The sequence below is a fragment of the Netta rufina genome, assembly GCF_964035555.1.
Source record: "Netta rufina genome assembly, chromosome: 4".
Taxonomy (NCBI): domain Eukaryota; kingdom Metazoa; phylum Chordata; class Aves; order Anseriformes; family Anatidae; genus Netta; species Netta rufina.
Window position 1 is genome coordinate 6932412 of NC_140127.1, and position 20484 is coordinate 6952895.

Sequence of the window (20484 nt, forward strand, 5' to 3'; positions counted from 1 at the left end):
GGTTTGCTAACTAACAGAAAAGAAAACATAAGGTAGACCTTGCTTATTTTCGTGGCGATGGCAGCTAATACCATTGGTTGTGGTTGCTTTCTAACCTCCTCTGCAATTCTGCTTCAATTTGCTCCACAGACAGAACTAATGCATGAAGTTACCAGCCTAAAGAATGTAGTTTCAAATGTGGAAGCGCACAATGTAGAACTTGAGGTGAGTCTGTCTCAAGCTTGCATGCAGTAAGACTTCTATGGAACATTGGTTTATGTTGATTAGACTGTCCATAGTAGATAAGAGTATAGACTTACAGGGCTCTGGTTAGTCTTACCAGTTGTAAAGGGGATATTTATAAACTCAACCTTACATAATAAGCGTTACTAAGTCTTCTTTTAGATTTCTACCTGAAGAAAAAAAAATGGAACTAGGTTTTCCCTTGTTTTTTTTTTTGTTTTTTTTTTCCCTTTTTCTCCTGTACCTTTTAGGCAGAAATAAGCTCCAAATTGGAACAGCTGAAAGAGAAAGAGAACAAAATAAAGACGTTACAGAATCGTGTAGAAGAATTGCAGAAAGCAGGAGTGGAAAAAAAGGATGCATCTGTTTCAGCTGTAAATGTGAGTTTTCTTCTGGGGTTGCGAGGCTATGTTGGATGTTACTTTGTTTGGTATGGGTTAAATATAATTGTAGCTTCAGTTTAGTTGAAATCTGCTGTCAAGCAAATTAGCTATTTTTTGAAGCTTAAAACACTGGCTACATCAACAGTTCTCCTGCAAGAAGCTTATATTATACAGCAATGCTCTGGTGAAGTAAAGCTATGGGAAAGGTTGCACTTCACTCCATCTAAAAGGAACAGCAGAAGGACAGAGCTCAGATAATGAACCATGTTCATGAAGTCTCTTCTGTACTTTAACTGTATTCTGATGATCAAGTTTGCTTTGTTATGGCCTGTTTTAGCTTTTTTTATTTTATTATTTTTCCTCTCTTTCAGAGAGATTTCGGTAAACTACTTGAGGAAGTTCAACAGTTGACCAAATCCCTCTTAGATAGTGAAGCTATAGCCTTGGATGCCAAAAAAGAGTCTTCTTTTCTCAGAACTGAAAATTTGGAGCTGAAGGAGAAAATGGCAAGTATTTGTTAAACCACTTTTGTTGCTGTACCAAATACGGTTGAGGTACTGTTGTCTTACAATCAGTAAATACAAGATTTGGCTAGTGGCTCGTGCTCCAAGTGATGTTTTTACTCTGGAACTCGTGGAAAACAGGTCTTAGGAGAAAGATGAAAAGGTACTAGAGGCTTGTTGTGCAGGAGTAAGTGTGCAGTCTATCAGTATGGAGAGAATAAAGCAATAGTGTTTGGGGAGTTCCTGGGAGAGAAGACTCCAAGTCTGATTTTTCCCAGGGAATAAACCAGTGAGATGAATGCAGGAAAGTGGGGTGGACCGTGCTTTGAGCTTTGACGGAGTAAAAATGAAATGGGGAAAGCGGTTATGGTTCAGCCTCTAATGTAAGGTACATCTTGGTTAGCACTCTAACAGGAATTAAGTTCTTTAACTGCGACGTCTTCTGTTGTATTGATCATGATCCAAGTTGTTCAGGGCAACAACAGGAAATGTGATGGGATGCAGTGTTTAACTGTTAAGCAAGTAGGCTTGGATTTTGTGTGTGAACTGCACGTTGTTTTGTCTTCCTGAAGAATGAACTCTCAAGTAATTACAAGCAAATGCAAAAGGATGTGCAACTCTATCAAAGTCAAATAGAAGCAGGAAAAGCCAGCTACAAAAAGATGGAAGCTGACTTGCAGAAAGAATTGCAGTCTGTATTTCAAGAAAACACAAGGTTAACTTCACTGATGGAGGGTAAAGTTCCAAAAGGTACTGTTCGGTTTGAGTTGGTGCTCTCTTCCCATCCCTTGCCCCTTCTCCCTTTCCCCACTGAGGTGGGTGGTAGGGAAGATTTTGGCTCTAATGTTTTCTAGACTTTAATGTCTATGACGTTCAGGGTGCATTATGCCTCTTCTGCTTAATTTAAAACCTGCTTTTCTACCCTCACACTTTCTAACGTAAATGTGTTCATTTTTCTAGATTTGCTTTCTGTTGTGGAGCTGGAAAAAAAGGCATCTGATATAAAAGCGGAGCTAGAAAAAGCATTGGAAGAGAATGCACTCCTACAAAAACAAGTAAATGAGCTACCAGAATTTCAGTCTCTACCAAATAGTGTTGAGATGCAGCAGAGAGAGCTAAACAAAAAAAAATCTGGAGAAAATTAATTTTTTCTGGAGCTGGGCTTCCTTATGTGTTCTTAATATTGTGCTTCCCGAGTTACACATTAGAATATCACACATTAGAATCTAATAGGCCTCTTAAAGACAAAAGTAGTCTCGAATCAAATAACATGAAATTCTTCAAAAAAAAAAAAAAAAGCCATTAAGGTGCTTTCCCTCAGGTATCTGATATTTGCATTCAAGAAAAAATCAAAGATCACATGCTGAGTCATAAAGTCTGCTATAACTAATTAATGTAAATTTCTAGTAACTAATGTAAATTTCTAGTACAAAGCTTGCTTATTTGCCTTGCTATAGCTAGGAGTATTAATCCATTCTTAGCTCAGATATATTAAAAAAAAAGTTTTAAATGTCTAAAAAAAATAATTAGTTTGTCTTTTTGAACCCAATGGGGCTTACCATCATCCCTGTTATTCAAAGATTTGTTTGGGTTTTATTTTGTTGGGGAGAGTGGGAAGTCTAGCACCATACTGTGCTCTGTGTTTTGCCTATGTTTGTTTCCAAAGCCTGCATATGGACACGTTTTGGTTTTCTCATTATATAGTTGTGATAAATACTGACTTAGAAAACGCTGTTGATGTTTTCATTTGTTCGTAGACTCTCGAAAAATGTGAGGAGCTACGCTTACTAGAACTGGAAAGAGAAAAGCTGCTCTCTGAGGCAGCTGATAATGAAGTTAAACTGAAGTGTATGACTGAAGAAATTGGAAAACTGAAAGAAGACCTAGCAGATGCACAGCTTAAGTATGAGAACTGCGATGAGGAATATGTAGCACTTAAACAGCTGCATGAAGAACTAGAACTAAAATACGTAGCTGCGTCGGAGAACAGCGAACAAATGAAACTCCAAATAGAACATCTATCTAAAGAAGCAGAAGAGTCTGAAACAGCCTTGGACGATGTGAAATTGGAGGTCAGTGTCATCTTGATCCTTTAGACATGTAAGATGCAAAGAGTTCTTCCGTAGTATTAAAATCACTTGGAGAAGTGATCTTGAATGTATAAATAACATTGCAGCTGAAATTCTTGCAGTGTTAGTGGATATTGTTCTTTGCCAGATGTGCAGTCACAGGCTTATGCATCAAAACGGTCCTTCATGGGGAAAGAAACATATAGTTTACAGCAGGCTGTGTTCTTCTGTTCTCTAGTTCTAATTCTTCTTTTCCCATTCTTAAGTTTATTTATAGGGCAAATCGTATTTAAGTTTATTATTCAAATGTTATTTATTATGAAAATATATTTTAAATATCTAGCTACGACTCTCTGAAATCGTAGAAACAAAGGTTTCTCCTCAGGGAACCGTTTAGGATTCCGCTTTAAAAGAAACAAAAGGGCAGATCTTCCAAACCAGAGGAAACCACTGCATTAATTGGGGAATATAAAGGTGGGGGGGAGGAACATCCTTTAGAAGAAAAGGAAACTAAAGCTGCGTGTATTTCTGACAAGCCTTTTGGTAGTGCTATGGCTGTCATGATCAGCTACAGATTTGATCGCTTCCTAAGCTAGGCTACAGTGTCATGTGTGTTGTGTTTTAGCAAGGCTTTTCCTGCTAGGGAGAAACCATCAGAAGGTTTCCAGAAACAGATGCTTATTTAACGTGGGCCAGAATGTAAGTGGAGGCTTAAAGTGAAACAGTGAAACTTCTGTTCTTTTGCTGAAGAGTGAGAGGATGCTATCATTTCTAAGTTAAAGTGAGTCTGTGAAAACATGTATGTAACGTGCTGTTTCGCATGACAATGAAAGCGTCTGGTCTTTCCCTTTACAAACCAAAGCTCTCTAACAAAATGAAAGAATTGGAAAAAAAGACAGCAGAGCACGAGCATCTTCTTGGTGTCAGAGAGGATCTTATGCAGACTCAGCAGAAGCTAAATGAAATGGAACAATTAAAAGAGCAAGAGAAGATTATGGAATCGAGATTGGAGGCCAAGGATTCAGAGTTACAGGCAGTTCTTCAAGAGCTTCGTGGATGTCGGGAAGAAATAAAAGCTCTCACTCAGGAAAGAGATGACCTGAAACAAAGAGAGGAGTCTCTCCAAGCTGAGAAAGACCAGCTCAGTGAAGATATCAAGGACACTGTTTCCATGGTAGGAATTCTGCCTTTATTGAAGTGGACCGTACGTGTTAAGGGGAAAAGAATATAAGAACGGTTATAAACAATATTGAAATACATAGGGGATTAGGAGAGTGGAGTTTTTTGTGGAGCTTCTTGTTTTTATTCAAGGAGTCCTTAGTAATGTGGCAAAATACCTCAAGCTTCTCTCTTGTGTATTTTCTTCCTTTTATTCTAAAGAACATTTTAGCGCATGACGAACTGAGAAACGCACAGAGTTCTTTGAAGCAGTCCCAGGAAACTGTTAAGAAATTGGAGAAAAGCCTTTCTGAAAAAGAGTCTCAGATGCTGAGTGTTGAGGAGATGCTAAGGAAAACCATCAGTGACCTTGAAAGACAGGTGAGGTGATATATCATCATTCAAAACTTGTATTGGAAAATGCTTTGAACAAGTGTGAAAATAAGCCTGGTTAACGTCCCTGCAGTCTCTGCTGCTTGCCCTTAAATTTCTACACCTTTGGCAGAAAGCGTGTGACAAAGGTGTACTGTCTGATCCAAGCCTTCCCAGCTTGATGCTCTACAGAGAGGTCAGCATCTGCTGATGTACGCTAATAAATCTGTGCTTAACTGGTGTGTTCCAGAGCTGCCGACCTGAGTGGTGGCATTAGATGACAAAGGGAAGAAGAGACGAGTTGCCATAAGCTTTATGGTTTGTAACACTCAGGTCCCAGTGAGAAGAAGTCTAGCAAGTGGTTGTAAATGGCAGCTGAGCTCCAAACACAGAGCAAAAAGCTGATCCCATGTCTTTATGCTTGGGTACAACAACTCGCAAGGAAGGGTGCTGAGAATATTTTCTTGTGCAGTTGCTTCAGGGGCAATTTCTTTGGCAGGACAACCTGTAAAACATGAGACTGGACTTTAGCCAGCAGTAAGTATTTCAGCTGCCAAACCCAGTAAGTCAGCGGTCATTAATTCAGTATTTGCACGGTTGTTTTTTTTTTTTTGAGTGGATGCATAAAAATAAGTGAAGAGATCCTCTCTTATTTGGCTTCTTCCTCCCAGACATTTTCTAAATAAAATGTGGCTAGTTGCAGAAGAGATTGCTTAAAAAGTTAAAGTTTAAAACAGGCGACAGAAAGGCCAAAGGTCGTTCTGTATTTTTTTTCCTATTTTAATTACAGCAGTTAATACTAGAAATGCTGTAGAAGGAGGGAGGAATCAATTTTTTTGTATTTAAGAAAGTAGTTCAGAGAAAGAAGGTCAACTCCTGAAAGTGCAAGAGGCGTTGAAGGAAACAACTGAGCTGAAGCAGAAGGTCAGATGTAGTTCTGCAAATTAAATAAGATTTCTATCAAGGTTGGGCAGCCCATGGCCTCTGCAGACTTCAGGTCGAAAGGGTTCAATAAATGTAGTAATAAAGCTTAATTAAAAGCTTTTCCTTTTTTTTCCTGTGTTGCTTTTCAAAAGAAAGCCATAAAAATAGAGGCAGTGAAAAGACAACCGAATTGCAATTTGACCTGTAAGCTACAACCCTTTATAACAAAACATGCATTAGTACTGAAGGGTAGAACGTTAGACATCAATGCTGCTATTTGACTTCAATTTATTTTAAGTCTTAATTTTTTTAACGTTTCTCTAATAGCATGCTGTCTTTCAGCTATGTGACTCTGAAGATTCTTGAGCAACTAAATGGCAGTTTAGTGCAGCAAGTTAAAGAACAAGCTGTTTATAAACTTAGTGTCTACTTGCTTTCATATCTGAAGCTACTGGGTCTTTAAAAAAAAAAAAAACAACACATGAATGCTTGTTAGAATCAAGCCTGTCTGCTGCAGATACAGTAATGGAGTTGTTTTTGTAGAATTATAGTGGATTGTAAATTTTTACACACTTCTGCCAGTGAGATAATCAAACTTCAGTGCTTCTAACTTTTAAGCAAAATTGTTGTCATCTTTTGCTTTCTACCTTAGTGAAGTAATGGGCATGTCTTCTGTAAAATGATCCCGTTATATGAACGCTTGTAGATAGATAATGCTTGTGAAATGGGATCCAGTAGCACTTTTCTTGTATCAGCCTGATTACTGGGACACAAAAAAATAGCATGGTAACGTTTTTTCCAAACTAAGACATTATTTCCACCTGTGCTGGAAATGATCAGCAGTATTAATAACAGATATTTGTTCTTTCAGCTCGCTGAAGTAACTGAAAACCTGACTCGTGTCTCTTCTGAGTACGACACGCTACTTGCAGAAAAAGAACAGGCTGAAAGAATAATGAATGAGCACGTCTGTCAGGAGCCTGAGAAAATTGCTGTACTTAATCAGGAGAAAGAAGAACTGCAGCAAATGGTAGAGGTCTCTAAAGCAGAGAGAGACCAGTTAGAGGCTAACTGTCAGGAAAGCAAGAAGAGAGTATGTATTTAAATCTTTTAATCTTTGTTTGAAAGACACGTTATGCTACTATGTTCCTTGTGTCGTGAAGCCTGTTCAGTATCTCTTCCTTTCTTCATTTGTTCTCAGAAGCAGTAAACTAAATGTAGGTTACTCATCCAATCTGGATCTTGGAACTTGTTTCTTAATTTTACTTCACCACCCCTTTGGTCACTGTGCCACTCTGGGTTTCGCAACAGTTGTTTGCTGCCTGACGGACAAACACTGCACAAGTTTCTGTGACATTTTTCATCTCCGGTAGCTTTGCGTTTAGCACTGAGCAGTAAAGGTAATACGAGTTTATAGAAATCAAAGGGCTAAAGTCTCCTACCATTTCAGTCCTGGATAAATTGAACAAGAGAAATCTAAACCTGGAAAAGAAATGATCTAATGTATTTCTCCTTCCTGATGTCTTGTTCTCGGGGCAGAGTAGCACTTCAAGGTTCCAAGTACTTGCCTGAAAATGTGTTTATGTTGACACAGTATTTCAGACAAACTTAACCTGAGGTGCAGCCGACAAAAATGGAGCTAGTAAGTAGGTAAAAGGAAGTCTGGTAAATCTTTCCTAAGAGATTTGCAGAGCCTTTCATAAGAATTAAAAGCTCTCATGAATTTGAGCAAACTTCAGATAGTCTATCCATACTTAAGAGACCAGAGATCCTAACTGTTCCAAAACCTAGAATCAGTTAACTAAGATGAAATCTTCAGAGTTGTAGATCTTGCTACAGCACAACTTGACAAAACATTCCCTTAACTGGTGACAGTTGCCCCAAGACTTGTAAGTAAAATTGAAGAAAGCCATACTGGGTGATCAGCCGTGTCACGCTTTGTTCTGCAGTTGTCAGAAGTTCTGACAGAAATGGAAAGTCTGCAGGAAGAACTAAAGCATCATAAAGAGCAAGCTGATATTCAGAAGAACTTGATAGCAGAAGGAGAAGAGAAACAGCAAAAGACTGAAGAAGAACTAACTGAAGAAATAAAGAAACTGAAAGAGAAGGCAAGTACGCTAACAAAGCAACTCTTAAAGCTGATTTAGAGAATGTCCCCTGAAGGACTGACGGGAATAACAGCTACCTACCTATTTTAATTTGTACTGTTTTGCAGGTCGGCTAGATGAGTTTTTGCTAGTAGACCGTGACATCTTGTTAATATAAAATCAACACATGCTATTTATCGTTTTTTCTACTTTTGTAGATAAACGCGTTGAGTGAGGACTTAAATTTGGTAACTAAGGAAAGGCAACAGCTGCTGGGAGAACTGAAAGAGAAGACTGAAAGTGAAAACAAAGACGATGAACTTCAACAACTAGAGAAAAAATGTGCTGTGTTAGCATGGGAGAGAGATGAGTTTGAGGAACTGCTGGAAGCTGTTCGAGCAGAGAAGAACAAACTGGAGGTTAACCTACAGGAGAGTGTTGATAAGGTGCTTTGTCTTTTGATTAAAGTGTAACAACGATAAATGTTTAGGAGAGAAGGCTGGCTGAATCTCGAAGCTGTTTTTCAAAACAGCTATCTTGCCGGTATTACTGTTACATGTACAAATTGCAGATACAGGTGTGCTTTAATTTCTGTCTTGGGGAATTGTGTTAAGGACCTATGCGAAGATGCATTCTTTCAAAAAATCTGAGACCTCTTTATTTAGGAAGGAATGAAGAACCAGAAAACATGGATGCAACTACCCAAATGCTTAATGGGCATTTCTGTGAATTTGGTGGTGCGTTTTGGAGTTCCAAAGCTGACACTGAAACAGAGCAGTTCTCTGCGTATCTCTGTTTTGCTTCTGGATAAAGAGTAGCTTCGTAACAGAGCCCTGGAACAGGTTGCCCAGGCTGGCTGCGGAGTGTCCTATGGGGACATCCAACAGCTGCCTGGATGAGGGCCTCTGCAACATGCTGTAGGCAACCCTGCCTGAGCAGGGGAGCTGGACGAGATGATCTCTAGAGCTCCCTTCTGCCCTCAGCCACTCTGACTTTGTAACGATGAAGATGACAGTTGAAGTGGTTGGGTGGTGTCCATCGAGCAGCAGTCTTTGTTCAGACAGGGAAATCACCTCGGTGATCTGTAGTTGATTGAAATCCGTGGTAGGCAGAGAATCTTCTTACGCGTGCTACCACTATTTTCCAATTCATCTGTTTTAGTGTATCTGTTGCCTTGCTGTAAAGCTTAAACTTCACTCATGTTACATCTCTGCTTTGTGTTCCTCATCTCTGAAACAGGGATTGCAGAAAATAAGTCAAAGCGTGTTTGTAGCATACTTTGTATACTTGACACGGAATACTGAGGATTTATCAGTATTCTAAGTTGGTAGGTTTTATTTAGGAGAACTGTTCAAAGACAAAATCTGCAACTTTTTAAACTAAAGCAACTTCTGTTTCTGTTAAGTATTTTGACTCGTATGAAATATTGAATGGTCTGGTGTGTTAGAATTAGATCCAGCTAATATCTGAGTTTGGATATGTGAAACCTCTTTCTGTTTTTACTCCAGCTTCTTGAAACAGAAAAGGAATTGAAGCGGCAGCAAGAACTCCTCAGCAATGAGAAGATCAAAGCTGAAGAAAGGGAGGAACATCTGTTAAAGGTTCAGAGGAGGTCAGAGATTGTACAGGACAGCCTAACAAGTAAGGTGAGGAGCTTAGGAGCTTAGGTTTTTAGCTAGCTCCTCCACAATTATGTTTTCTGACGTTTCATCCCTGATGAGCTAAGTTTTTGCTCAAGACAAGCCCAATTTAATTTTAAATTGTCAGCCTATCACTGTTGTGTGACGTAAGCATGAACACGAGAGGATTTGTAAATGTTTATTTAGCGATATTTAGAAGTGCCATCCTGGACTCGTGTCAACCTTATAGCCAGCTGGGTTGGCTGCTCCACTGGACTGGACACAGATTTGTCCAACTTGTCCAGGTTTGATATGACGGTGACTCTGTGTGTGTTGGTTGAGACTTTAAAAGGCACCACATAGGCTGTTTGAACTTAAGTGGGCTTCGAATCCTTGGTGCTTTGCACGCTTTCAAACTGGCTGTTATTCAGCAAATGCTGCCACTTGGCTCTTCCCAGCTCGATCTTTTTGCGGTTTTCATTTCTTTGCTTTTCACCTGCCAAACTCTTCCTTTGTAGATCAAACAGTAGAACGAAGGATTGCTCCAAGCTGGCGTATGTGTTGTTGATCAACTGATTAGAACAGATGGATGGACTATGGAATTGTCTCTGTCTCTTGCTAGTTTTTCGATTTTCCTGAAGCAGTCAAAATGCATTTACCTTACATGTTTTCCTCTTGCTTTAGCGGAAACCAGAGTTGACTAGAGCAGAGCTCTCTGGATGTAATGCTATTTCTCTTATTTATTCTTTGAGTGATTAGAAAACTGAAATTCATGTTTAAACTTCTCTTGCTGCTAATGTGAATTTTAGAATTACTGGAAATCGTATTTGACACGACTAATTTTAGTACTTGACAGTGAAGTGTAGAGACGAGGACAAACCCAGTTCTTGTTTTTCTCCATCACTATAGATTCAACAGTTAACTGAGACACTAGATAGTGTATCAAGTGAAAAAGACCAGCTATTGGCTGAGAGAACTAGTCATTCTTCTCAGCTTAAAGAACAAATCTCATCCATTAGTGAAGAAAAAGATGAGCTACAAAAACTTCTTCAGGACACCAGGTGTGAGCGGGACCAGCTCAACGTGGAATTGCAAAAATCCTCTGAGATGGTTGGTGTTGCAAGTTGCATACCTGGGTTAGGAATAATTTATCTTCTTGAATGGTACCTAAATATGCATGTATTTATTTTAGTATATTGAAACGAGTGCTAAACTGGAATGTGCTCTAAGTAAACTGAAGGAGAGAAGCCTGAGCGACGCGTCTGTTCAAGTGGATGCACTGGATAACGCAGAACAGACGGATGATGACAGCCTGAAGGCAAAAACCATGCGAATTAAGGTAAACTACCCTGTTTATGTAAGGGTACACGTTAAAACTTAGTACCACTTGTTCCAGAGCATAAACCTTGCTTCCACGCAGCATGTGCTAATGGGATTGCATCTCTTGCTAAGATACTACACACCACGGGATTGGTTGGTTTGTGGTTGCTCTTCGGTGACAGTGCAGCCTGTCCTGGGAAAGTCAAACTGAACTTCTCAATTGAGACATCTCGCTCGATTTACTGTCCAGTCGCCTGTATCACCTATTTTTATTTGGAGCAGCTTCCCTGTTTTGTTTTGTTTTTCAAAATCCCTCAAGTTCTCTCTTCGGTGCATCCCGCCCCCAGAAGTAAATTGATTTCCATTAAATTGGTTTCACTAAATAGCTTCTCTCATCAAAATAAGAAGTTCCTCTAATTCTTTGTTAATTAACAATCCTGAGTATGTCTCACAAATGCAAGAGCCACTACTAAACTCTCAAAAGCCTAAATAAACCAGCTTTATGGAGGTATGAAGTACTTTAGAGGTTACCATCGTATTTATTGCAGTCTGCACGTCTGTGCAGCACGATCAGACATCATCCTATACCTGCCAGAAGCATGCTGAGGGCTGCTTCAGTCATCACCAGGAGTGATGAAGAAAGGAACGAAAGTGAGAAATCAGCCACGTAGCTTTCTCCATTCACACTGGTTCTGTGCTATACCAGCAGTACGAACTAATAATGAGGGAAGTAAAAAAACAAAACCAAAAAACCTGCTGATAACCTTTTAATGGTAGTCTCCCCTTCTGACTTGTAGCTGGGAGCTTTCCTAGTGGTCACTAGAGAGCTCCTACCTCTTTCACAGGTAGAAACAAGGAGTTTGAAACTCCTTTAGGGGAGGGGGGGAAAAAAAACTTGAATCACATTGCTAAACCTATGTTAGCACAGCCTCTCTCGCTACCTTATTAGTGTTTGTGGATGCGTGTGCAGGTACCAGTACAAAAAAAAAAAAAGGAATCTTTGGTTATGGGAATATATGCTAGGAAGCTTAACTGCCCTGGGGGAGTTTCTTCTGTAAAATGTTGCTGTCGCCACAGAAGTCATCGCGATGGCACTCTGAGCCGAGCCACCCATGGCTATTGAAAACGTTCTGGGCTGCTGTATAAAAGCTTTCTTTCCTTTTAATGTTGAAAAAGCACACGTTGCTTCAGTGCACGAGATGGGGGGAAAAACAGGTATTGTAATGAGAGAGCTCTTGTCTGTTTCTGGTACAGGTGCTACTGGCCAATGAATTTAGGCTGTTACATGTGCCTTAAAGTGTAATCTAGCTTCATGTATCTCGTCTGAGCTGCAGTTCACTAGGAGTGCCTTGAAGCTTGTTTGGCCTACGTGGCCTGCTCATGACTCGCACAAAAGGAGCCAGGAGACCAACTCAAAGCCCACTCTGAGGGCAGTCCCGGTGGCGAACTCCTGAACAGGCAACAAATTTCATTTCAGACCCAGCTGTAGTGCTTTTGTCATGCTGCTGTGGCAAGTCAAAACTTGAAGGTCTAGTCCTCTTAGCTTTTTTCTTTTTTGTAAAACCAAAACATTCTGTGGGGCTTAACCTGGAATCTGATGTGAAGCTGCTGTTCGTAGCTAATGACTCTTTCTTGTGACTGAATTTACTTAATTTGTATTTAGGAGCTTCTGGAGCTATTCCCAAGTGTGGAGAAGAGGTATGAGTGTCTCTCCACAATGTCTTGTCGTAAGAAGGAGGATCTGAATAGCCAGAAAGCAGTGATAGCTGCGATACTGACTCAGCTTTCACCAGAACAAAATAAGCAAGTCAAAAGACTTCAAATGGAAAATGAGAAAATAAACACTCATTTCCAGCGTTTATTGGACAGACTCAAGGTACCGACTTCAAATGCTGAATGTGTGGATGCTTCATGTTGCTTTGTTTCACGCTTTCTTTTTCCGAGAAGCTCTCAGTACTAACAGCAAGGACTCTGTGTATATGCTCAAGCTTTGATTTTTGTTTTCTGTAAATCATGCATTCACGAAGCCCATTACAATCCTGGAAAACTGGAGCTATTTAGATAAGCTAACCTTAATTTTTGACTATAGTTCAGCTGCTTTGCACAGCAACATTTCATTAGTGTTAATCCATTTCCATTGGTGTGAAAAGAAGTACTCTGTGGTCTGTAAATGAAATTATGGACCCCTGAGCACATATTTCATCGGAGAGGAAGGATGTGCGAGATGCTTTGGAGGAGCATGTTTGTTCTGAAAAGTTGCCAAGCAGTTTAACTTCTATGGTCGTGCAGACCTTCCCCAATCTGTAGTTGAGTGGAGAAACAAATTCCAGTTATCAGGAAAAATTGAGGTTGAGAGAGAATTTGTGTGCATTAACAGAAGCACATCAAACTAGATAGTATTTTTGGTTTGTTTCGGTTTCTTTATTTACCGTGAATGTTTAGGTTGGTGGTGCGGAACAATGATGGGATGAGAATTCTGGTAATAAAAATATCAAGTAGTTGTATTTTAGGATTACCTATTAACTAAAAATGTTAACAACTATTCTGAAGAACATGATCTCCCAACTTCATGGAGACTATTTAATGTTTTTCTTATTTCAAGAGACGTTTTTCAACTTTTATGCTCGAGATGTTTAGGCTTGAAGATTAGATTTACTCGGCTAGAGTAAAGCTTTAAATTAGCACAGTGATACATACTCCATACCTCTAACAACTCTAGGATAAAATCAGTATAACAAAACTACTTTGAAAACCAAAGTCTAGATACGTAGCAGGCTGTCTTAGCCTTTTAAGCTCTTTTTTTGTGGACTCCTTGAAAAAAGAAAACGCCGACCCAGCTGAAAGTCTCACACGCCATTGCTATAGGACACGAGAACGTAGTTTTCGTAGTCATGTTTCAGTTGTCCTAAACATCTATTCGCTAGGAGAATAAATAGACTGAATGATAAAATCTGGAATTTGAGCTGGATGCAAGGTAGCGTTCTAAAGCTTACTCACTGGTATGTCCTGTGCTTCTACGACAGTTCCAATTCCATCTTCTTTGCTCAAAGAAAATGGAGTATCATGCTACTGTGAACAAGTATGCAATGGAATTGCTTGAGGAAAAGAGAAAACAAGATCAGCTGCAAGCTCAAATTCGGGGTCTCAAGGAGTTTCATTTGACCCAGAAGGAAATACCTGCTCGAGTGGTAAACGTCGGCGAAGTGCTGCAGAGTTTGCATTCGGATGCAGAGGTAGCGGTTGAAACAACTTTTCAGCCAGGCTTGTTTCTTTTGAGACAGGGCATAATGTGGTTGTGCTAGCGTGATGGGCATTGGTTTTATCTGTTTAAACTCGGTGTGGTGAGGGGAACACAGAACTCACATTTATTTATTGCCACCAGTTCCGTAAAATGATTTCTCTGTTTCATAAAGCGTTTCTAACTGACTTGCCCTTTAGAATCCGTACTACCTGATCCTAAGATGATTTTTGAAGCAATTCGTTGACTTTTTCTCCTTTCACCTTCCCACCTATCCCCAGGAATGTGGATTGTTTTCTAATTTTCCCAGTAAGGTACAGCAAAACTCATTTTAGCTTAGTAAATATGCTATAATTAGGTGTTAAAAGAGACTTACTGTAAGTATGGATACCTAAGGGGGCGAAAATTATATTAAAGGCGTAGTTATCAAGGCAATGCTTAAACTTGCTCTCTTCTTTCTAAAGAATATTATCAAAGACGTATCAGAAATGGAAAGTGAACTTCTCAGCATAGAGGCAGAGTTACAGAAGGAAGAAAGGGCTGGAAAAGAAACAGCACGGTTCTGGGAAGCTTGTTCAGGACTCCACTGTGATGCAGAAGAACTGAAAGAAGCGCTAAGAAAAGATAATGAAAGGCTTTTACAAGTCATTAAGTTCTGGACTGCAAAAGCAAAGGTAAATTAACTTAATGAATAAGAAATACGTTTTGTGTAAGCACTCTGCAAGTACCTCTGTAACCTGGTTGACAACAAACACAAAAAGCTATCTTAAAGTTTACTCATTTAATTATTTTCAGTTTATCCAACAGCACTGGCTATAGGCGTATTTATCTGTAAAATGTAGGAATACCTGGAAGATTTTTACAGGCTTTCTTCCTCCTACATTCAAACTTGGAAACTTGTGTTTAAAGAGACTTTCGGGGAGATAGCTTTCTGTGTGTATGTGGTGGTGTTTTTGTGTGTGGTTTTCTTAAAGAGAATGAATCTTAGAAACTGTAGGTTCGTAACTGTTACTCCAACCTTCCTTGTAGAACTTGGCAGCCTGATGCAGTCACATTCTGAGGGCTTTCTGCCTACGAGATTCTGTTCTTTTCAAACCACCTTTAGAATGGCTCAAGTGTTTTTTGTTGTGTTTTTTTTGATAGAGCTTAATTGTAATTGATATTCTCACACCTTTTCTACCTTCAGAAAGCTAGATTATCCTAGAGGTCTTTCAGCTGTGCTTTCCCTCTTCTTTCTTCCTTATACCACCCACAACTGGGAAAAAGTCTGTTCTGCTGTCTGAGGTGAATCATGAAGAGCATTTCATGAGGTGACATCTTTTAATAAGCACATCGGAGACCTCTTGGAAGACAGGCTGTGGGAGGGACTCCTCTACCTCTGACTAGTTCTTAACAGCATTTGTCTTGACTTCCAGCATACGCTTGTTACTAGGCTGTTCGTGCTGTTCTTTCGGGTAGATTATGAAGAGCTCGTCATCCTTCTGCACACGTTGTGACTCACTCTCAGCCTACTGACAAAGAGTTAAGCTGCTTCTGTAGAATTATTTGTCAGCCTTGACTTCTTCCTAAGAGCCTGTCAGCATTGGGAAATCCGGTAGAATTCTTTGGTAGACATTCTGTGAATCAAAGCTTTTACAACCAAAACAGCATTCTCTTCTCTGCGCTAAACAACCCGAGGTCTCTCAACCTGTCTTCATAGGAGAGGTACTCCAGCGCTCTGATCATTTGAGTGTCAGTAATTCCATTTTTGGTAATAACTGTCTTCAAGTGTGCAACTGAGTTCAAATTAATACAGGCTAAGAAACTTGCTGCTTTTTCACTTATTTCTAGCTGGTTCCAAAATTTAATCTGTTCTTCATTACTGATTTTTCAGACATTCTCTCCGCTTAATTCAGAGTTGAATGACAGAACTTCCAACTACTGCAAAAATGCTGATGCTGAATATAAACGGACAAAAGAGAAAACTGAAGAGTTGCTTCAGGAACTAAACGCCCTTAAGGAACAACTGGCCCCTGGTGGCTCTGCTCATCTTCTGCTAGAAGAAGAAAACAACAGACTTCATAACCGCTTGAAGGCTGCAGAACAAGATAAAAAGGTGCAAATATTTTTCTAAAGAAAACCCACTTTATGATTATTTTCTAAGTGAGAGTACTTTCGACTGAAGAGAAAATGAAGATTGATGACTGTAAATCTGTCACACAATACACTGGCCCACAATGGACTTTGTTTTGTAGATTTCTTTTTTTCCAAAAGTGGAAGTTTGAACTCTGCCTGTGATGTGATTTAACGGTCAGTTTTCTGTGTGCACACATGCACAGATGTTAGTTTATAAATCTCTGTAAACGCACCCAGTTATTTCCGAAGTATAGGTTCCTGTAGTGTGATATTCATTAACTATACAGCAGTCTCTGTGTCAGACTGGAAGCTGGATAAAAATTGTCATGACTCGTGGGGGTTGCACTCGTTTGCCCTCTGTCCATACTTCTAATGTCACAGTTACTTGTGTTCAAAGCATGTTTTTTTAGAGTTGAATGTCCCAGAACAGTAACAGATGAAAGAGAACAATGCTATAGACTGTATAGGAACTCCTCTTTTGTTTGTTGTTTTGTTTGTTTAGATGAAGAATATCACCCTGTGCTGTGCAGGGACATAGTTATAACTCTTGGCTTGGTGTTACTGCTCATAAGCGGTTGGTATATCCCAACAGGCTATGGAAGCAAAAATACAAAAGTTGGAAAACATAGTAAAGGAAGCGGAAAAAAATGTCAGAGAAAAAGATGACAGGATTGATCAGTTACAAGCACAGATGAAAGTAAAAGCAGCTACGAGTGAGCTCACCCAGCTGGAAGCCAAACTGAATGAGACAGAGAAATGCCTCAGCACTGTCCTAGCAGAAAATCGGAGTCTCCAGGTAGGAGTCAAATTATTTTCGAGTTTCATTCTTACAGCGAGGGAAGCAGAGAGCGCTGTAAAGTCAATTTGTAGTTCTGTGTGGTTTTCTTAGAGAAAAGCACTCTACTCACGTGTTGTAGCATGCTGTTTCATGTGCTACTGGTGCTGCTTTCAGAGACAAAATTTAGAACCCATGTTATGGTATTAGAAGCTAAATTGATTGCTTCTGATATATTGCTGAAACATTCTTAAACTTCCAATTTTGAAACTGAAGCATGGGCTGTTTTTTTCTGCATAATCTATTGGCATGCTAGTTCAAGATTCCCAGATGACGTCTGCAAGCAAGTCAGCAAAACTGGCTGAAAATTGGAGTGCATTCATTATACCAGAGTTCAGATGGCAACTGGTGCTATGGTACTGGTTAGTGATCTGGGCGTTCTTAGCCCGGAATAACGTCCTGCTTCCAGCTCTGTCCTGTAACTTCTGGCAGATTGCAGTAAAAGTGCAAAGCAAGCAGTCCCCGTATTCGGTGCTTTTCTTCATAGTCGGTGTCTTGTTTTATTTTCAGGAAAAATTAAATAAAGGTGCTGAGTTGTACAAAGAAGAAATTAATGATCTCAAAACACAATTGGTAAGATATGACATGGACAGAACGAAGCAATCAAAGATTTTTGATATGCAGTAAGTTCACGTGTTTGTTTGGTTTGTTTGTAACTGGTAGCTCTTCCCTAACCCCCACACCCCTGAATAAGAAGTGAGCGTTCAGCTTTGGGTCTACTAGGTTTTTATCATAGCTGCATTCCAGAGAAAGTAAAAGCCACATGCACCTCAGTCAGGTTGCTTACCAAACCAACTCCATCCCCATGCACCCACCAAAATTTCTCAGCCAACCTATGCTCAGCCATAAATCAAACTGTTCTGACGACTGTGAGGGGAAGGCATCAATGGAGAGCGCTCTGAGGCTCAATGGAGAGAAAGGATGCACACAGAATAATTTAATAATAATAGTTTAACTTCTGCTTTTCTGTACTTCACCTGAAATCTAACTGGCAGCCAGATGTAGTTTGTTTTGTTTTACTTCAAATACATTTGTCTTAGTTTGATTTTCAAGCGTATTAACAAAGTCTCTTGCAACTTTAATTATTAAGCTTAAAATTTTTCTGTTTCCCTCTCCCTGCCCACCAATACAGACTTGCTAATTATAAAGCTGTTGCAGAACACCAAGAAGAACAGTTAAGAAAGCTAAAAGAAGAACTCAGAAGAGCACAGCAAGATCAAGACGTTACTGGTAAATTCTGGATCAATATAAGGGATTGTTTCATATTAAACATCTGGTTTTAAGGTTGTGTGGTTAAATTCTAGGCTTAGATGCAGGCCTTTTACCTCAAAAGGCCATGAGAGGGGTTGGATGCTTTGGAAGAGGTGGAAGGCTGAAACACGGGAGCTGCACATAGGCTGTATTGGAATCACAGCAGTTCTTGTCTGGTTTCAGTTCTTGCCTGGTTTCGTTTGTTATTTCTTGGGTTGTGGTTGCTGTTGTGGTAGGTTACGTTCCCATATCTAGTTCTCTAGTTCTAATCATGATATAACTAATCACATAAACTCCTTAATATCTCCCTGGCAGTGTGATTACTGATGGTGGGTTTAAAAAAGAGCTGTTGTAATGATACTCCGAACCTAGTGAGGTTTTACATACAAGGCTATGGGAAGGAATTTTGCATAAGCATGGCTAAGAGAAATATTGACGTGGTTTGAAACCCTGACCAAGTAACACGTGCTTTTGTATAAAACTATTTTCTAGTGGTATCTACAGAAACTCCTCAGCAATACCAAAAGCCCCTTACTTGTGGTGGTGGCAGTGGTATAGTTCAGAGCACACACGTGCTTGTTTTAAAATCTGAACAAGCGAAGCTACAGAAAGAGAACTTGCAAATGAAGAAACAAATTGATGATCTACTAAGGTAAGCATACAGATAATAAGCACCACGTTAACTAAGTCATTTCTCTTTAACCTATGCTGTTACAGTTTCTTTCCTGGACGTCTGTAGAAGTGGAGAATTTTTAAGTGTAAGATGTGAAAGAGTCTAGCAAATCTAAACTTCTAAAGGTGGTGATGTATGTATGTATACTTCTTGATGGCTTTTAAGCTTTAAATTGTGTTTTTTTTTCATTCCATTCATGAGAATGGAATTTTAAATGCTTTTTATCAATAACTGGAGAACACGTTTTGTTTGGATCTCTTTAGCTTTTGGGAAGAAAAAAAAAATTATGCCTCCAAAACTAAGAATACACGTTTGGTCGTGGTAAGGGGGCTTGCATTGCCACGTCTGTGGTATGTCAAGGGAATTGTCATACAGGAACATGCAGGAACTGTCTTGTCAGGCATTTTTCTTGACTTTGAAGAGTTGTTTAATGTTTTCTGTAATTAAATGCTGGTGATCTTTTTTCCTTGTTCAGTAATGAGGCTCAATTGAAAGACGAACTTAGAAAATGGAAAGAGAGAGCGCTAAAACTGAAAGAAAAATCTTCGAGAGAGACTACTCGAGAGACAGTACCAAGGTCTCCAGCGAAGAAAGTGTTGGATTCCCTCAAAGAGCAAAATCCATCCTTTAAAGAGCCTATTTCTCAGGAAACGGTGACTCAGGATGCATCAAAGCCTCTGCCACTGACGCGTCCAACAAATTTCTTTGATAATTCCAATTTAGGTACGCTAACAGGTATGTAATATGGTGTCTGATTAAGATTAGGAGAGGCAAAATGTAAGGAGTGGTCTTCAAGTAAAAGTAGGTGTCCTGTGCTTCCTGCATTCGGTCCCAAAACTCTCACGGAAACTGTTCTTGAATGCCTTGTTAGTACCTTGGTGGAAGGGCTGACCAGCTGGTGCCAAAAAGATTGTATGTGCTGTACAGCACCCAAATACTTAAAACATTCATGAAGATTAGGCAAACTTTATATTTCTTTTGTTGCAGTGAAAGTGTTGATGATCGATCACTGCAAAGTGACTGGGCAGAGTATCGTTCCTAGCAGACAGATGATGCTATAGCATCTTTTGCTTTCTGACGTTCCCTGAGTTAAGTACCTGCTTCTGGCAAAACTGATTCTCACAGGTTGCTCAGTCATCTATTCAGAGTTAACTGCTGGTTAACTTTTTTTTCTAAATTTCTTTGGAGTGGTCGATTTTAGTCTTCGATGTGAAATCTCCTAGTCTGGCAGCTTCCAGCTGCAGTAACAGCTGCCCTAGTCAGGCTGTCTCATCTCTGGCCTGGCAACTTCTGGGGAAATCTAGTTGTCAGTGCTAGCACATTAGCACTACTGCCCTCATCAACTCACTTCTAGCAGCTCCTATAAGGCCCTTGCAGATATACTAAAGACTTAACAAGTTTTCAAGGTATTAATGGCAGGCTTCCAGAAAGAATGACTCAATGCATTTCTTGTGATGGCCACATTAATGCTAGTACAGACTTCTTAGCAGCACCATGCTTCTTGGAGGCGAGCTTTGGTAGCTGACTATTAAAACCCTAGTCGAGATTAAATTGCAGTATTCATACTAATTGTGAAACTGGGAAAGCATTTCTGTAATGTTCTTGTCTTCTCTATAGATGTGCCACCTGCAGGAACAGAGCCCACAGAACAACCTCTTAGCCAGTGGTTTGGATCTTCAGAGAAAGATAAAGCCCCTGATTGTACTACCCAGTGA

General features: G+C 39.7%; 1 protein-coding gene across 1 annotated transcript in view; it reads left to right on the forward strand.

The window, feature by feature from the left end:
• Positions 1-20484, forward strand: part of LOC311208967 (centromere-associated protein E-like) — a gene marked incomplete at both ends in the record, with an annotated part of 31956 nt that extends 11472 nt beyond the window's left edge. Inside the window, 25 exons of the mRNA XM_084286017.1 lie at positions 130-204; positions 474-596; positions 977-1111; positions 1681-1858; positions 2069-2223; positions 2866-3180; positions 4040-4351; positions 4558-4699; positions 5555-5631; positions 6503-6724; positions 7581-7739; positions 7937-8164; positions 9227-9364; positions 10247-10447; positions 10530-10676; positions 12321-12533; positions 13708-13890; positions 14360-14569; positions 15769-15990; positions 16603-16806; positions 17356-17468; positions 17978-18075; positions 18589-18748; positions 19245-19504; positions 20387-20484. Of these exons, the coding sequence (XP_084142143.1) occupies positions 130-204; positions 474-596; positions 977-1111; positions 1681-1858; positions 2069-2223; positions 2866-3180; positions 4040-4351; positions 4558-4699; positions 5555-5631; positions 6503-6724; positions 7581-7739; positions 7937-8164; positions 9227-9364; positions 10247-10447; positions 10530-10676; positions 12321-12533; positions 13708-13890; positions 14360-14569; positions 15769-15990; positions 16603-16806; positions 17356-17468; positions 17978-18075; positions 18589-18748; positions 19245-19504; positions 20387-20484 (4368 nt within the window). The remainder of the gene's footprint in view (positions 1-129; positions 205-473; positions 597-976; positions 1112-1680; positions 1859-2068; positions 2224-2865; positions 3181-4039; positions 4352-4557; positions 4700-5554; positions 5632-6502; positions 6725-7580; positions 7740-7936; positions 8165-9226; positions 9365-10246; positions 10448-10529; positions 10677-12320; positions 12534-13707; positions 13891-14359; positions 14570-15768; positions 15991-16602; positions 16807-17355; positions 17469-17977; positions 18076-18588; positions 18749-19244; positions 19505-20386) is intronic.